We start from the raw sequence: 15,032 nt of genomic DNA, 5'->3' as shown, positions 1-15,032 counted from the left end.
GGAAGAACTCTGGGTCCACACCAGCCACGTCAGCATTGCTGGTATGTCATTCAAGCTTGAGGAGAATCCCGTGAATTCTGGGAGGGGTCTTTATTTCTTCTTCAGCCTTTGGACTTGCAGGGCTCTGGTTGTTCTGGGGCTGTTTGGGAGACAGCAGCACTATGTTCCCTCTTGTCACAGCCCACGTCAATCTTGATCAGCTAATTGGCAGTGAGGGCCCAAAATGCAACCAACATTCCACTCAATAAAAATCACAGGCAGAGGGTCCTTCTCAACAGAACAGTGTTGGGTAGTGATATCAAACAAATCAGAAAACGTGGACTGCGTCCTCAAACCGTAGCCATGCATATGCGTGTGATATACATAAATTATATCACGTGTACATTATACAACGTGCAATGTGTATGTGTGAAAGTGAGATAGAGAGACTGCTTTTGAAACACTTGAAAAACAACATTTGAAGGGCTGGTGTGAAGCTACCCTTGCTTATATAATCTGATGGATTGCTTCCATTGTGCTTCCAGGACTAACATAGTACAGTTATGTAATTGTAAATAAAGAGAGCCAAAGCAGAAGAGGAAATAGTGTGATGTACCTTTGGATATGGCCGCCTGAGTCACAGCAGTGGAGAAATGAGTGATTGTTTGTGAGCAAGGTACGAGCAGACCTCATGTTACAAGCAGCTGCCACAGCCATAAAATAGAGAATAATTCTGAGTTCCATGTACAGCATTTTATTAGTCTTTTGAACTATACTTGCAGACCCAAATCACAGTCACCATCAATGAGTCCTAGGGGTATCATATGTGGGATGATCATAAAGTATGTTGGAACCTGCCTGCTGGACCAGTGGGATGCGAGAATTTTGCCAGGAATGGGGGAAATTATCTTGGCTATGAGGACTGACCCTTTAGAGGTAATGAAGAGTCCAAGTCACAGTGTCCCAGAGGAGAAAATTTGAACTTGATTCCTGCCTTGATGTCAGAAAGATCTGATCTTGTGGGTGGCCTGGCAGGTCAGTGAGTGGCAATGTCATGATCCCTCCCCCATACTGAGGCACAAACTCACCCAGTGGCTGGGGCCTGACATAGACAATAGAGTTCAGTCTCCAGGAGGATGGAGCTGGCAAAATACAGCCAGAGTGCGAGGCAGGCATTGCTCTCAAAACGGACATGTACTCTTGAAACCTAAGCAGGTGTTGGGGAAAGAGCTGTCATTCAGCGAGGTCCCAAGTTTCCAACTTTAGGGTAGGAAGCCTCTCGCAAACCCTGGGCTGGCCCTGCAAGAGGCAGCCTGCAATCCTGCTTCTTTGGAAACAGAAGATGACAGATTTTTTAAATTATTATTATGAATATGTTCTTGAAAAATTTGAAAGTAATGGGACCTCATCTTAATCTGGATGCAAACAATCGCATTCTTTGTATTCAGCATGTCTGTCCTTGTTTCAAAGATTTGCCTTTCCGATGTTAAACGGGGTTGATTTGTTTTGTAATAGAACCAAGTTTAAGATTTCCTTAAGTGATATCACACCTTCCTTAACTATTGTCGCTCTCCTTTTAACCAAGTGTTAAAAGCCCCCAAAGGATGTCTTATTAAATTTTTCCCATAAATTTGCTCTGCTGCAACTTAAATTTCTCAAAAGCAAAATAACATGGTGGCTTCTTAGGAAGCTTAGTAAGGCTTATCCTTAATGGAGTTCAGTTTTTTAAAATAATGAATGTACAGTTATGTAAGTAAATGTGTTCCCGAGTAAAAGACAAAATGTAATAGTGCCTAATTGTATGGAAAGGCAACATGTTGGGCTTTTCTGCCTAGGTTTTAAGGTTGATTAAAAATTGGCCTGGGACAGCTTGTAGAATAGCAACGATATACTGTGGTATGTAACCCTGACCTTTTCTGTTGGCTCGAAATCACCAGATTTGGATCCAGTGTCATGAGAGTTTCTCAGGATAGAAAGGCAATAACCGTATAACATACAAAAACCAAGATAACAAATTAAAACTCTGTTCCTGACTGAAAATTTTTCTTTCTTCTTTTTCACGTATGGGATTATAGTTTTAACTTAGCTTGGGTTAGTATTGCAGACAACGTAATTATCTACAAGGGCAAAGGTAAGAATAGTCCAACCCATTCGGTAATCTAAAAAGCATTTCATATTTCAGGTTGCCTCCAATGTTTGCTGCGATGAATATGAATATTGTTCCTCTATGGCCCTGTTGTAATTAACTCTCCACATTTCCCCTACTTCTTCTCTGAGATCCCGAAGTGTCTCCTAATTGGTTTTCCTATTCCCTGTCTTGCTCCCTCCTAGTCCAGCCTCCACACTGTAGCCAGGATGAGTCTTCAAAAAGTCACGGCTGGAACTAACAGTCTCTGGTTTAGAGTCCTGCATGTTGTAGCACCACCAGCAGATGCATGGCATGAAAAGCCTCCTGCCTGCCTCTCCAGTCCAGCTATACTGGAGTCGTGCAGATGTGATTAAGTTAAAGATCTTGAGGTGGGATGATTATCCTGGATTATCTGGATGGACCCTAAATGCCGTCACATGTATCTTTTTATAAGAGGAAGACCTGGGGAGATTTCATATGGAAGAGGAAGGCAATGTGGCCACAGAGACAGAGATTAAAGTGATATAACCATAATCCAAGGATATGTCAGCAGCCACCAGAAACTGGGGGAGGCAAGGAATGGATTCTCCCTTAAAGCCTCTAGAGAGAGTGTGTCCCTGCCATTTTTTTTTTCTTTAATCCTTGAAATAAAAATTTTAATGACAAATTAATAACTAAACAGATTAGGTAAACAGTAAATTGGAAACAGCAAAAGAGCCTTATATCACAGTATAGGCAAACAAGTTCCAGTCTGTGCACCTGTATGCAAAATGTTATTTTAAAATAAGGCTTCTAGAAAAAAATGTAGGAAGTTTTCTCATAACCTTATAACCCAGATATAAAGGGTACCACACATGAAGTTAAGGATCAATAAGTTTACTTCATCAATAGAGTATATTTAAGTCCTTTTATTACTTAAAAGTTTCTATGCAAAAAGAGGCAAGACACAGAGTGAGAAAAGTTGTACAGAATGCATATATTCAAAAAGAAATCATATTGGGGATAAAGTACTCTTACACATCAAGTACAAAAAGACTGCCACCATCAATTAAAAATTGGACAGTCTGGAAAAACATTTAATGAAACAAGAGAGCCAAGTGGTTTATAAGATTATCTGAAGGTTCAACATCATTGGTCATTATAAAAATGGAAATTTAAACCATAATGAGATGTGAGGTTCTCTAGAATAGCTAAACTTAAAAAAAATTACAATACCGAGATACCAAGTGTCGGAGGGGGAGAGAGGCACCTCGAAATGTTATTTACTTCTATATAACATTTTGGAAAAATCATTATGAGTAATTATAAAACCCAGACATATGCATACCCTATGAGCTAGCAACTGAACTTCTTGGTATGTGGGTCCTGCCATCTTGATTTCACTCCAGTGAAATTGATTTGGGGCTTCTGGGCTCCAGAACTGTGAGAGAATAAATTTCTGTTGTTTTAAGCCACCAGGTTTGTGCTAATTTGTTACAGCAGTCACAGGAAGCTAACATACTCTCCAACCTAGGCAAATTTGTACTTTGTCCCTTCTGTTCCCATGGGTTCTACAGAGCATACCTCTATTATAGATGTCACAGGTGGTAGTCTGTTATTGGTCGCTTTTTCTACCTCTTCTGAGCTTATCGAGGATACTTTGCATCCTTAGTTCCTGAAATAGGACCTAATATTTAGCAGTTACTAAATAAATACCAAATGGGTGCATGACTGAGTGAAGAGCTTCTGGTGTGGGCTTCGAGTTGTCTGTCTCCCATATCTACCATCTTCTCTCTGATCACTTCCATTTAATGTCCTTTTCTTCCACCTTGTGTGTTTTTCCCAAGCAGTGTCTACCTGTGGTTTTAAGCTGTGCAGTGCTTTTATTTTTCTACTTAATCTCTTTCCTTGGTTCAGCCAGCTTCCTTTTTATTTGTTGCTTTTATTTCTTTCCTTGTTATCATCTCCTCTTTTAACTCTTTTTCAATGAATCCATATTCTCTTTAATTTCATTGAGTCTATAAAGCAGAATTTTTTAACTTCTTAGTTTGAAAATTTTCCAACCTATAGATAATTAAGAAGAATAATACAGTAAACTCCCTATGTCCTTCACGTGGAGATTCACCAGTTAACATTGTGAAATATTTGTTTGTTCTCTCTCTCCCTCTGTTTTTTATCTTATATTGTCATGTATCATTTGAAAGTAAGTTGCACACATTATGCGTCTTCACTCCTAGAAACTTAAGGATGTATCGCCAAGATTTTGGATGTCCTCCTATCCCCTCCCAACTTTCTGGAAGTAGATTTGTGTCTACCTGTTTACTAGGTGCAAATAAAAAACAACCCCAGCTCATTCCTAAGAGTTTGCTGTGAGATGAAGTGACCTGAATGTTCATTTCTCAGGTATATCATTTCCTTTCAGGTTCAGGCTGTTAAGATCATTCCTGCAGTGATTAGTTGACCTAAATCACTTAACCTATGGTATTTCTGGTATTCGAAACTGGATCGCTCACGTCCATGTTCAGGGATATTTTACTGCCTGGAACAGGAGGTAGCATTATTCTAGTTGTGAGTTGAATATGACTATTACAGTGTTCAAGACTAGCTCTGGGGCTTCCCTGGTGGCGCAGTGGTTGCGAGTCCGCCTGCCAATGCAGGGGACACGGGTTCGTGCCCCGGTCCGGGAAGATCCCACGTGCCGCGGAGCGACTGGGCCCGTGAGCCATGGCCGCTGAGCCTGCGCGTCCGGAGCCTGTGCTCCACAACGGGAGAGGCCACAACGGTGAGAGGTCCGCATGCTGCAAAAAAAAAAAAAAAAAAAAAAAGACTAGCTCTGAATCTATGGTTCTTTTGAACCATGTACTAGCTCCACTGGGTCTGATTCCAGATTTATGTTTTGAAGGCAGAGCCAGGAATATGGTTGAGTTCAAAGACAGAACTGGGATAGACTATGACCAATTCCACACATCCCTGTTATCATACCCCATTGCCATCTGGCCAAATTGCCCCACCCATGGATTATAGGTCAATGACTTTATGTGAAATGTCTAAAGAACATTCTGGCACCAAAAAGTGAGATAAGATTGTTATTCCAAATAAAACAAAAACATTCTTAGTACTCATTAGTACTGATATTTTGAACCTCATTCTCCATAAATTGTTTGCTGTGGCTCCCACCATCTATTTGTCAAGCCATCCTGGAAAAGCCAGAAATTGAGCTACAGTACTGACAGGAGTGAGCACGGCAAAAATTAAGGCCATCTTTCTGTGTCTCTGGTCTGTACTTCTAGCTGCATTGTTAAGGTGTGGAGCAACCTTTCCTTCTAACTATTATCTTTGCTTATTTTATTTGCACTGAGAAAAAGAAACAGATCCTGCTAATTTTAAAACCGTGGTAAATTGGCATTGACTAGCCAGATGGTTACCTATTGCAGTCTGTGAAGAAATGGTGATTCAGACATGAGCTGGGTGCCTTGGGGCCAGAATTTGCCTGGTATCTATCTAGCTGTGTGACTTTGCACAAGTCACTTTCCTTCTCTGGCCCTCTGTTCTCTTTCCTGACCACCAGTCTCCAGATCAACAGGGAGGGGAGAAAAGAGGGCAGGGGAGAGAGAAGCTCTGAGTTTCCACTAATTCTAATATGCTAGAAATCAGATAACACTCTGAATAAAGTAATGAAGTAAACTAAATGTCTTTAATTTAAATGGCAAGTTTATAAGGGCTGCTCACTGTATGCAAATGCCACTTCTGATTGCAGGTGAGGATTTTGTAGTCATTAAAGCACATTTACCGGAGCCTCTAATTGGAAACAGCATTTAGTAATGCTTGCCTCAAGTCACTCTATGTCCTTGAAGGTAGTTAAACCACCTTTTTTAAGAAACATTGCAAATTTGAACCTTCCCCCCCCAACAATTAGGGGCATTAATGAGGATTTACTGAATTACTGCTCTTTACAGGTATGTATCAAATGAATTTAATGAGCATGCAATTAACCTTGAATAATTAGGTAAATTTTCAGAAAAACGAACAATAAGATATACCAGTTTATAATGTGTACTGGCGTACTTCCGAGATACTGCACGTTCAGTTCCAGACCACCGCAATAAAGCAAGTATCACAACAAAGTGAGTCACATGAATTTTTTGGTTTCCCAGTGCATGTAAACGTTATATTTACACCTACAGTAGTCTGTTAAATGTGCAATTATATAGCATATTGCATCGTGTCTAAAAAAACAAGGTATATTGATTAAAAAACACTTTATTGCTAAGAAATGCTAACCATCATCTGAGCCTTCAATGTGTCATAATCTTTTTGCAATAGTACCGTCAAAGATCACTGATAACAGATCACCGTAACAAATACTGTGATAATGAAAAAGTTTGAAATATTGCGAGAATTACCAAAATGTGACACAGAGACACAAAATGAGCAAATGCTGTTGGAAAAATGACGCTGATAGACTTGCTTGATGCAGGGTTGCCACAAACCTTCAATTTGTATAAAATGCAGTATCTGCAAGGTGCAATAAAGTGAAGCACAATAAAATGAGGTATGTCCCTATTAGCAGGAAACTGTTCCTGATGCCTGCTTTATACTATATATTTCTGTTTTTTAGTATATATGAATTCACTAGATTTTAAAAGTCAGGGGCTTCCCTGGTGGCACAGTAGTTAAGAATCTGCCTGCCAATGCAGGGGACACGGATTCGAGCCCTGGTCCGGGAAGATCCCACATGCCGCAGAGCATCTAAGGCTGCGCCACAACTACTGAGCCTGCGCTCTAGAGCCCGCGAGCCACAACTACTGAGCCCGCGTGCTGCAACTACTGAAGCCCACACGCCTAGAGCCCATGCTCTGCAACAAGAGAAGCCACTGCAATGAAGAGTAGCCCCGGCTCGCCGCAACTAGAGAAAGCCCACACGCAGCAACGAAGACCCGACGCATCAAAAAAAACAAAAGTCAACAGGCAGCTTTCTTTTATTTATTTATTTTTGGCTGTGTTGGGTCTTCGTTGCTGCGTGCGGGCTTTCTCTAGTTGCGGCAAGCGGGGTCTACTCTTCATTGAGGTGCATGGACTTCTCATTGCAGTGGCTTCTCTTGTTGTGGAGCATGGGCTCTGGGCTCACAGGCTTCAGTAGTTGTAGCAGGCGGGCTCAGTAGTTGTGGCTCACGGGCTCTAGAGCACAGGCTGAGTAGTTGTGGCACACAGGCCTAGTTGCTTTGCGGCATGTGGGATCTTCCCAGACCAGGGCTCGAACCCGTGTCCCTTGCATTGGCAGGTGGAATCTTAACAACTGCGCCACCAGGGAAGCCCCAGCAGGCAGCTTTCTATTGCACACTAGTGGACACTTAATTGTTGAAATCTGAATTCTGGGACAAGCTTCTTCTCTCACGAAACTGAGTATTTGCTGTATTCAAACCCCAGTTGGTTATAAAATACTGTTTGACATCTTCCTAGGGCCAAAGGTCAAAATTTACTATTTCTAGACAGTGTATAATCAATCTGAGACTATTTCAGTTCAAATAGCATTTAATAAACAACTTCTCTGTGCCAAAGACCTCTACTAGTCATTTGGGTTACAAAGATGAGTTGATAAGTCATAGCTCTGCCCTCAAGGAGTTTATAGTCTAGAGGGGAAATGCACTTGTAAAACATAATTATAGTACAGTTTAATATATGTACTGATAGGCATGTATAAAGACTCAATTCAAAAGGAGGCCAGAAAAGCTAAACTTGAAGATAGATCTGAGGAAATTATCCATAACTCAGTACAAAGAGATAGAGTTGGAAAATATGAGAGCTATTTTAGGAAACAAGAATTTAAAAGTCCAACATACTTGTAAGAGGAGTTCCACGTGGAGAGAATAGAGAGAACCATAGATGTTGGGTTGTAGTTGTGTAAGATGTTAACATCAAGGGGAGGACTGGGGGAAGAGTTCATGGACCTACCTGGACATTTCTTTGCAACCTACTGTGAGTCCATAATTATTTCAAAATTAAAAACATTTAACAATAATTACTGAAAGACTATAAATAAGATGTGTAACTTCCTAGCCAGAAGAGTAGGGGAAAGAAAAGAATAAAGAAAACTCAATCGTTTCAACAGGATTCAGGAAAAGAGAAATTAGAAAGCAAAGAAAAAGCAAGATAACTACAAACACAAAAAATATAGAAATAAAGGAAAATATATTTATAATCACAATAAACAAAATGGACTAACCTCCCCATCTGACAGAAAATCTAGTTATTTTCTATATATAAGAGACTTGACTAAAATATGATGCAGAAATGTTAAAGTGATGTGGAAAGTAGCAAATATCAAAAGAAAGCAGCTACAGTAATATCAGCTAAAATAGATTTTAAAGAAAAAACCTAATGATAAAAGGAACAATTACTGGGGGGGGGGTGGTGGTGTGATGAATTGGGAGATTGGGATTGACATGTGTGTATAAAATGGATGACTAATAAGCAAAAAAATAAATAAATAAAAAATAAACATAAGTAAATAAATAAATAAAAATAAAATTAAAAAAAAAGAACAATTAGCTGGGAAGATAAAACAATCCTGATCCTATATACACCTAGGACTATAGTCTTAAAATATATAAATACATGTTTGAGTAGATTTTTAACATACCTCCCTAGGCAATTGATAGACAAAGCAATACAAAATTTAGTAAGAATATCAAAGATTTGAACAATGACCTAATGGAGATAGATAGATGAATGGATAGATAGATAGATAGGAAGGATATATAAAATGTATTAACTCAACTTTTAAATACTTTATTTTCCAACATACATGGAACACTTATAAACTTGACCCTACACCAGCAGGTCACAAAACAAATTCCAATTTACACTGTATAATAGGTCAAAAGCAAATGTAAATATACCCACAGTGTATTTTCTGCCCACGACTCAGTAAAATTAGAAATTAGTAATGAAGTGATAGTCGACACCCCATTCATTTAGAAATATTAAAAAACACATCTCTGAATAATATAAGGCTCAGATAAAAATGATGAGATAATCAGAAAATAGTTAGAACTAAATACCAATGAAAACTGTACATGCCAAAACTATGCGGGCAGCTAAAACAGAGGGTGTACTTAGGGGGAAATGTAAAGTCCTATCTGCATGATAGAAAGAAACAGAAAAAACCAATGAGTTAAGAGTCCAAATGAAGAAGATGAAAAAAAGAAAAGCTGAGTAAACAAAATAAATAATAAAAATAAATCGAGGAAAGAAAGAAATATATTTGTATCAACTTCAGAAAAAAAAATCACTTATCTCTGGGAGGAAGAAGAGACTGAAATAGAGCTAGTTACATTTGTAACATTTTATTTCTTTGGGCAAAAAAAAAGATGTAAATGCTCTGTGTTTTTAAAATTATTTTTGTATAACAACTTATTGAAATGTAATTCACATATCATATAATCCACTCATTTAAATTGTACAGTTCACTGAGTTGTATGATCATTACCTCCAGCCTTTAGCTGTCATATGAACAATATTGGTATGTAAATTTGTGTACAAGCTTTTGTGTGGATATATGTTTTCATTTCTCTTGGATATATACATCGTCATGGAATTGCTGAGTCAAATGGAAATTCCATGCTTAACTTTTTGAAGAACTTCCAGACTGTTTTCCAAAGTGGTTGCACCATTATATATTTCCATGAGCAGTGTTAGAGGGTTCTGATTTATCTACATCCTTACTAACACTTATTATCTGACTTTTTGATTATAGCTATATTATTTGGTATGAAGTGGTATATCACTGTGGTTTTGATTTGCAATCCCTGATGACTAGTGATGTTGAACATCTTTTCAATGTACTTGTTAGCCATTTGTCTTCTTTGGAGAAAGGTCTATTCAGATCCTTTGCCCATTTTTAATTGGGTCATTTGTCTTTTTATTATTGCGTTGTAAGTGTTCTTTATATAGTCTAGGTATAAGTCCCTTGCCAGATATATGATTTCCAAATATTTTCTCCCATTTTGTGGATTATCTTTTCACTTTCCTTGATAGTGTCCTTTGAAACAGAAAGTTTTTTAATATTGATGAGGTCCAATTATTTTTTCTTTGTTGCTTATGCTTTTGATGTCTTATCTATGGGAATCCATGGCCAAATCCAAGGTCACAAAGATTTACCCTTTTGTTTTCTTCTGAGAACTTTATAGTTTTGGCTCCTACATTTAGGTCTTTTGGTTAATTTTGCGTTAATTTTTGTATATGTTATGAGATCAGCAGCTGTACCATTTTACATCCCCACCAACAAAGAACTGGGGTTTCAATTTCTCCACATCCTTACCAACACTTGTTATTTTCTGTTGTTTTTTTTTTAAATTGTAGCTCTCCTACTGGGTTTGAAGTGGTAGCTTATTGTGGTTTTGATTTGCATTTACCTAATGATTAGTGCTATTGAGCATCTTTTCATGTGCCTATTGGCCATTTATATATCTTCTTTGAAGAAAAGTCTATTTGAGTTCTTTGGCCATTTTTCAGTTGCATTGTTTATTTTTTTGTTGTTGAGTTGTAGGGATTCTTTATATATTCTATATATCAATCTTTATCAGATATATGATTTGCAAATATTTTCTCCCATTGTGTGGGTTGCCTTTCACTCTGCTAATAGTGTCCTTTGGAGCACAAGAGATTTTAATCTTGATAAAGTCCAGCTTATCTATTTTTTCTTCTGTTGCCTGTGCTTTCCATGTCATATCCAAGAAATCATTGCGAAATCCTGCTAACCAATTTCTAAACACTTGGCCTGGTGGTGTTTAAACTACTCAGTGAATCATTTAAAGAATTTTGAAGTAACTTATTTCTATTCAACAATTTACTTTTATAATTATAGAAGATTTTCATAATTATCCATTGAATCCCAAACTTCTTCTGGATTTTTATTTTCCTGATTACTGCCAAATGCAGTCAGTCAATTGTAAATCGAAAGCATGGAAATAGCACATTATATTATGATACAATTGTTCCCCATGAGGAATAGTGATCAAAATTAGTGCCAACTGCTTTTATTAGGAAAAGAAAATTCTTAACTGATTAAAGGCCATGGATATTATATGTCAACTATTAAATGGGTTTTCAACTTTTCTGCTTCATTTTTTAGAAATACTGAATTTCACTTCAGCACATATAATGAAGTTCTAAAACTTCAAAGGCATTTTGCATTCTGAAAAGGGTTCCTTGTGGTTGTAATGTTCATTTGAAATTCAAATAACTCCTTGGAATTTGAAGCTAGCTAGAAGTTATGTACTGTAGAAGAAGAAGGGGAAGAGCCCTTCTCTCATTGCTAATTTTTACTGCTAGAAGATATTACATCTTTGTACCTAGATAGGAGCAGAATATGCATCTCTTGAAGTCATCAAATAATACATATGCTATCTATAGTAAAGATCTTGGGCAATGTGTCAGAACTAATTTTTTAACCTCTGTAGTTCTTGTTTTAAACCACTCTATACTTTCTCAAACAAGTATTTTTTTAAGCCCCTCATTTTTTTTTAAGTCTCTACATTTTATAGTAGATGATGTAGAAGACCCAATGGAAGTCTTAGACATGATTCCCTTCCCTCAGAGAATTTGCCGTCTATTTATAGAGCCTAATGATACACCTGACAATATAAAAGAAGAAATAAGGGATGTTCACCATTTAGAGTCTGAGAAAGTAAAGATGGGCTGTGGTGTCTGAGAAGGTCGTAAGGAGGTAGAGCTCCGATGGCCAGGTGGGTGAGATCTGATTGAAATGGGCTGAGGGAAGAAGATACTCTGTCTGGGTGAGAGGAATGACATGAGAAAAAGTATGACATCTGACTGGAGAAGTCAGGAACCAGGTACCCAAGGTAGAGGGAGCACCTTAAAGTGTGCTGTGGACAATTGGATGGGTCAGGTTAAGGACCGATTATGGGGAGCTGGTACAGTAGTTTTGTATTTAATATAGTTGTCTGTAGAGAGACATTGTGGGTTCTTGACCAGCAGAGTGGCGGGAAAATTTAGTCTGTCTCCAGTGAGGTTCATAGCAGTTTAGAGATAAAGGGATTTTGGGAAACATCTTATCCAACATCCCCTGTTTACTGAGGCCGAGGGAGGAGCTGAAATAACTTACTCAGTGTCGCCCATTAGAAAATAGCAGATCTGAATCTCAGGTTCATCCTTTAACCCCAAAGCCAATGATCTCTCTTTCATACCACAGTCTTCCAGAATATCTTAAGAGAAAGAAAAGAGGGAGAACAGAAATAATTATATAGTCCATACTTGAGGCAATGAACACCCCAATCAGAGAGGTTGCTGAGGAAATTGGCAGACAGGATAAATAGAAGCATCTTAGTGGGAAAAAGTCAGAACCTGATGACTGTTTATTTTAGTGAATGAAGCACATATCTAGAGAATTCAGTAAAGGACTGAACTAGTTATAAAAAATAATATTTGACTAAAGTGAAAAATTAATCCTAATAAAACCATTATTCATATTCCAGGTGACCCTGGCAAACGGGTGCTAAGTAAATATTTGCTGAATGAATGAACAAATGAATGAATGTATCAACTTAAATTTTCATAGTTTTTTTGGTAAATATCTTACAAGTGCTATTTAAAGTACCATTTAAAGAAAACATTTTCTTTTATAGATTCACCTTTTTGGAGTTTTGCTGGCCATTTTAGGAAACTTGGTAATCAGCGTTTCCCTAAATATTCAGGTAAGAAGAAGCTTATTTTCCTAACTCTGTAGTTTGATCCAGGGACACATTATGACTTCAGTGAGCCTCAGGCACTTTTGCCTTCTTGGACTTCCTCCTCCATTAAAGAAAGTATATCTTATGACCTCATTGATATAAAGACAAATATAATCCAGGCTAGATTGTGTCCATCTTTTTTCTTCTGATTTTAAGAGAAGTTAAATGTTTTGTGAGCCTCTTAATAGTATTGTGTACCCCAGACCAGGCGCCTGTGAATTTGTATCACACTTAAAAAGATGTTCATATCTTGGCATAAGCCAAGATTTATTTTAATATTCTACATTTTCTTATAGTACTTTTATTATTTTCTAAATAACTTCTGAAATTTTAAAAAAATTTTAAAGAAAAGATTTTAAAATAATCTAGAATTGTACATACTTCTTAAGGAAGTAAGTTCAGTTATCATAAAATCAATAGGGAAATAGAGCTTTATTTAATGGCCAGTTTTTCAGGAATTCATACATTTCCAATACAAAGAAATACTCAGACCAGATATAAATGAGTTCCCCCATCCCTCTGCTACCAGAGCTTTCTGCCCTGTTATGTTTATTGTGGTAGCAACTTCGACTCATAGATTTGAATCCCTTTTCCAAAGGTGTTTCTTTAGTAACTTATTATCTTTATTTCAGCATTTGAATTTTTTTGACAATCTAAAAGAAGTATTTTGGTGTGGTGAACTAAAAAGTCACTTAACTCCTTAACACACACTCCGTCTTTAGATAGTAACAATGATATTTACTTCACAGAGCTGTTACGAGAGTTAAGCAATATGTGAGAAGGCCCTTTAAACTATACAATGCTATATCAGTGTGATTCACTCCTGTTAATATGTTTGGAACAAACAGAAAACCATAATAATTGCTCTGTAATAATCTGCAAATACATTTAAAAACCATGAAGCAATTTTATAGGACCAAAAATTTCAAGGCCAAGTTTTGGTTGGGTGGAGATATTTTCTTATCTACATCGTGATGTACTTCCAGAAATATTCGCATCTTCAGCTGGTGCACCAAGAACACCCGAGGCCGTACTTCAAGAGCGTGCTGTGGTGGAGCGGCGTCATACTGATGGCTGTGGGAGAGACAGGAAACTTTGCAGCCTATGGATTTGCCCCCATTACTCTCATTGCTCCATTAGGCTGTGTGTCTGTTACAGGTGAGCCATTTTTCTGTGTTTTGACCAATAGAAATTTTAAGAGATCAAAATAGTTGGCAAAAAAAAATACAGCTTAAACAACACATGCACAAAAGAAAAAAGTCGTTTCCTGTTTTCTTAGCATGTTGACTTGGAACAATTATACTACCAATTTCAGTTATTCACTGTCATGGTGCCACATTAACCACAAAGAAACTTGCATTTTGTAGCTGTAACATCTATGTTTCAAAGCCTGATTCCCAGTGTCTGAGTCTTAATAAATGAAATTAACAGTAGCAGAAAATGTTATACCATGCTTTTTAATCATTAATGAATTATCTTAAAGCATTTGTAATAAAATGTTATGTTTTATTCATATGCTAAACTGACATTACACGTAGTTAGAGTCCTTGACGCCTGATCCATAGGTTAGCATCTCTTTTACATTAAGAATTAGAAATAAAAACAAACAAATGGGACCTAATGAAACTGAAAAGCTTTTACACAGCAAAGGAACCATAAACAAGACGAAAAGACAATCCTCATAATGGGAGAAAATATTTGCAAATGAAGCAACTGACAAAGGAAAAATCTCCAAAGTATACAAGCAGCTCATGCAGCTCAATACCAAAAAAACAAACAACCCAATCCAAAAATGGGCAGAAGACCTAAACAGACATTTCTCCAAAGAAGATATACAGATTGCCAACAAACACGTGAAAGGATGCTCAGCATCACTAATCATCAGAGAAATACAAATCAAAACTACAATGAGATATCATCTCACACCGGTCAGAATGGCCATCATCAAAAAATCCACTAACAATAAAGTGCTGGAGAGGGTGTGGAGAAAAAGGAACCCTCTTGCACTGTTGGTGGGAATGGAAATTGATACAGCCACTATGGAGAACACTATGGAGGTTCCTTAAAAAACTAAAAATAGAACTACCATATGGCCCAGCAATCCCACTACTGGGCATATACCCTGAGAAAACCATAATTCAAAAAGAGTCATGTACCAAAATGTTCATTGTAGCACTATTTACAATAGCCAGGAC

General features: G+C 37.5%; 1 protein-coding gene across 1 annotated transcript in view; it reads left to right on the top strand.

Moving 5' to 3' along the window:
- Positions 1 to 15,032, top strand: part of NIPAL2 (NIPA like domain containing 2) — a 72,549-nt gene that overhangs the window by 6,978 nt on the left and 50,539 nt on the right. The window contains exons 2-3 of the mRNA XM_065895630.1: positions 12,733 to 12,801; positions 13,824 to 13,995. Coding sequence (XP_065751702.1) covers positions 12,733 to 12,801; positions 13,824 to 13,995 — 241 coding nt within the window. The remainder of the gene's footprint in view (positions 1 to 12,732; positions 12,802 to 13,823; positions 13,996 to 15,032) is intronic.

Source organism: Phocoena phocoena, chromosome 17 (genome assembly GCF_963924675.1).
Source record: "Phocoena phocoena chromosome 17, mPhoPho1.1, whole genome shotgun sequence".
Taxonomy (NCBI): Eukaryota; Metazoa; Chordata; class Mammalia; order Artiodactyla; family Phocoenidae; genus Phocoena; species Phocoena phocoena.
This window is presented reverse-complemented; position numbering and strand designations above follow the sequence as displayed.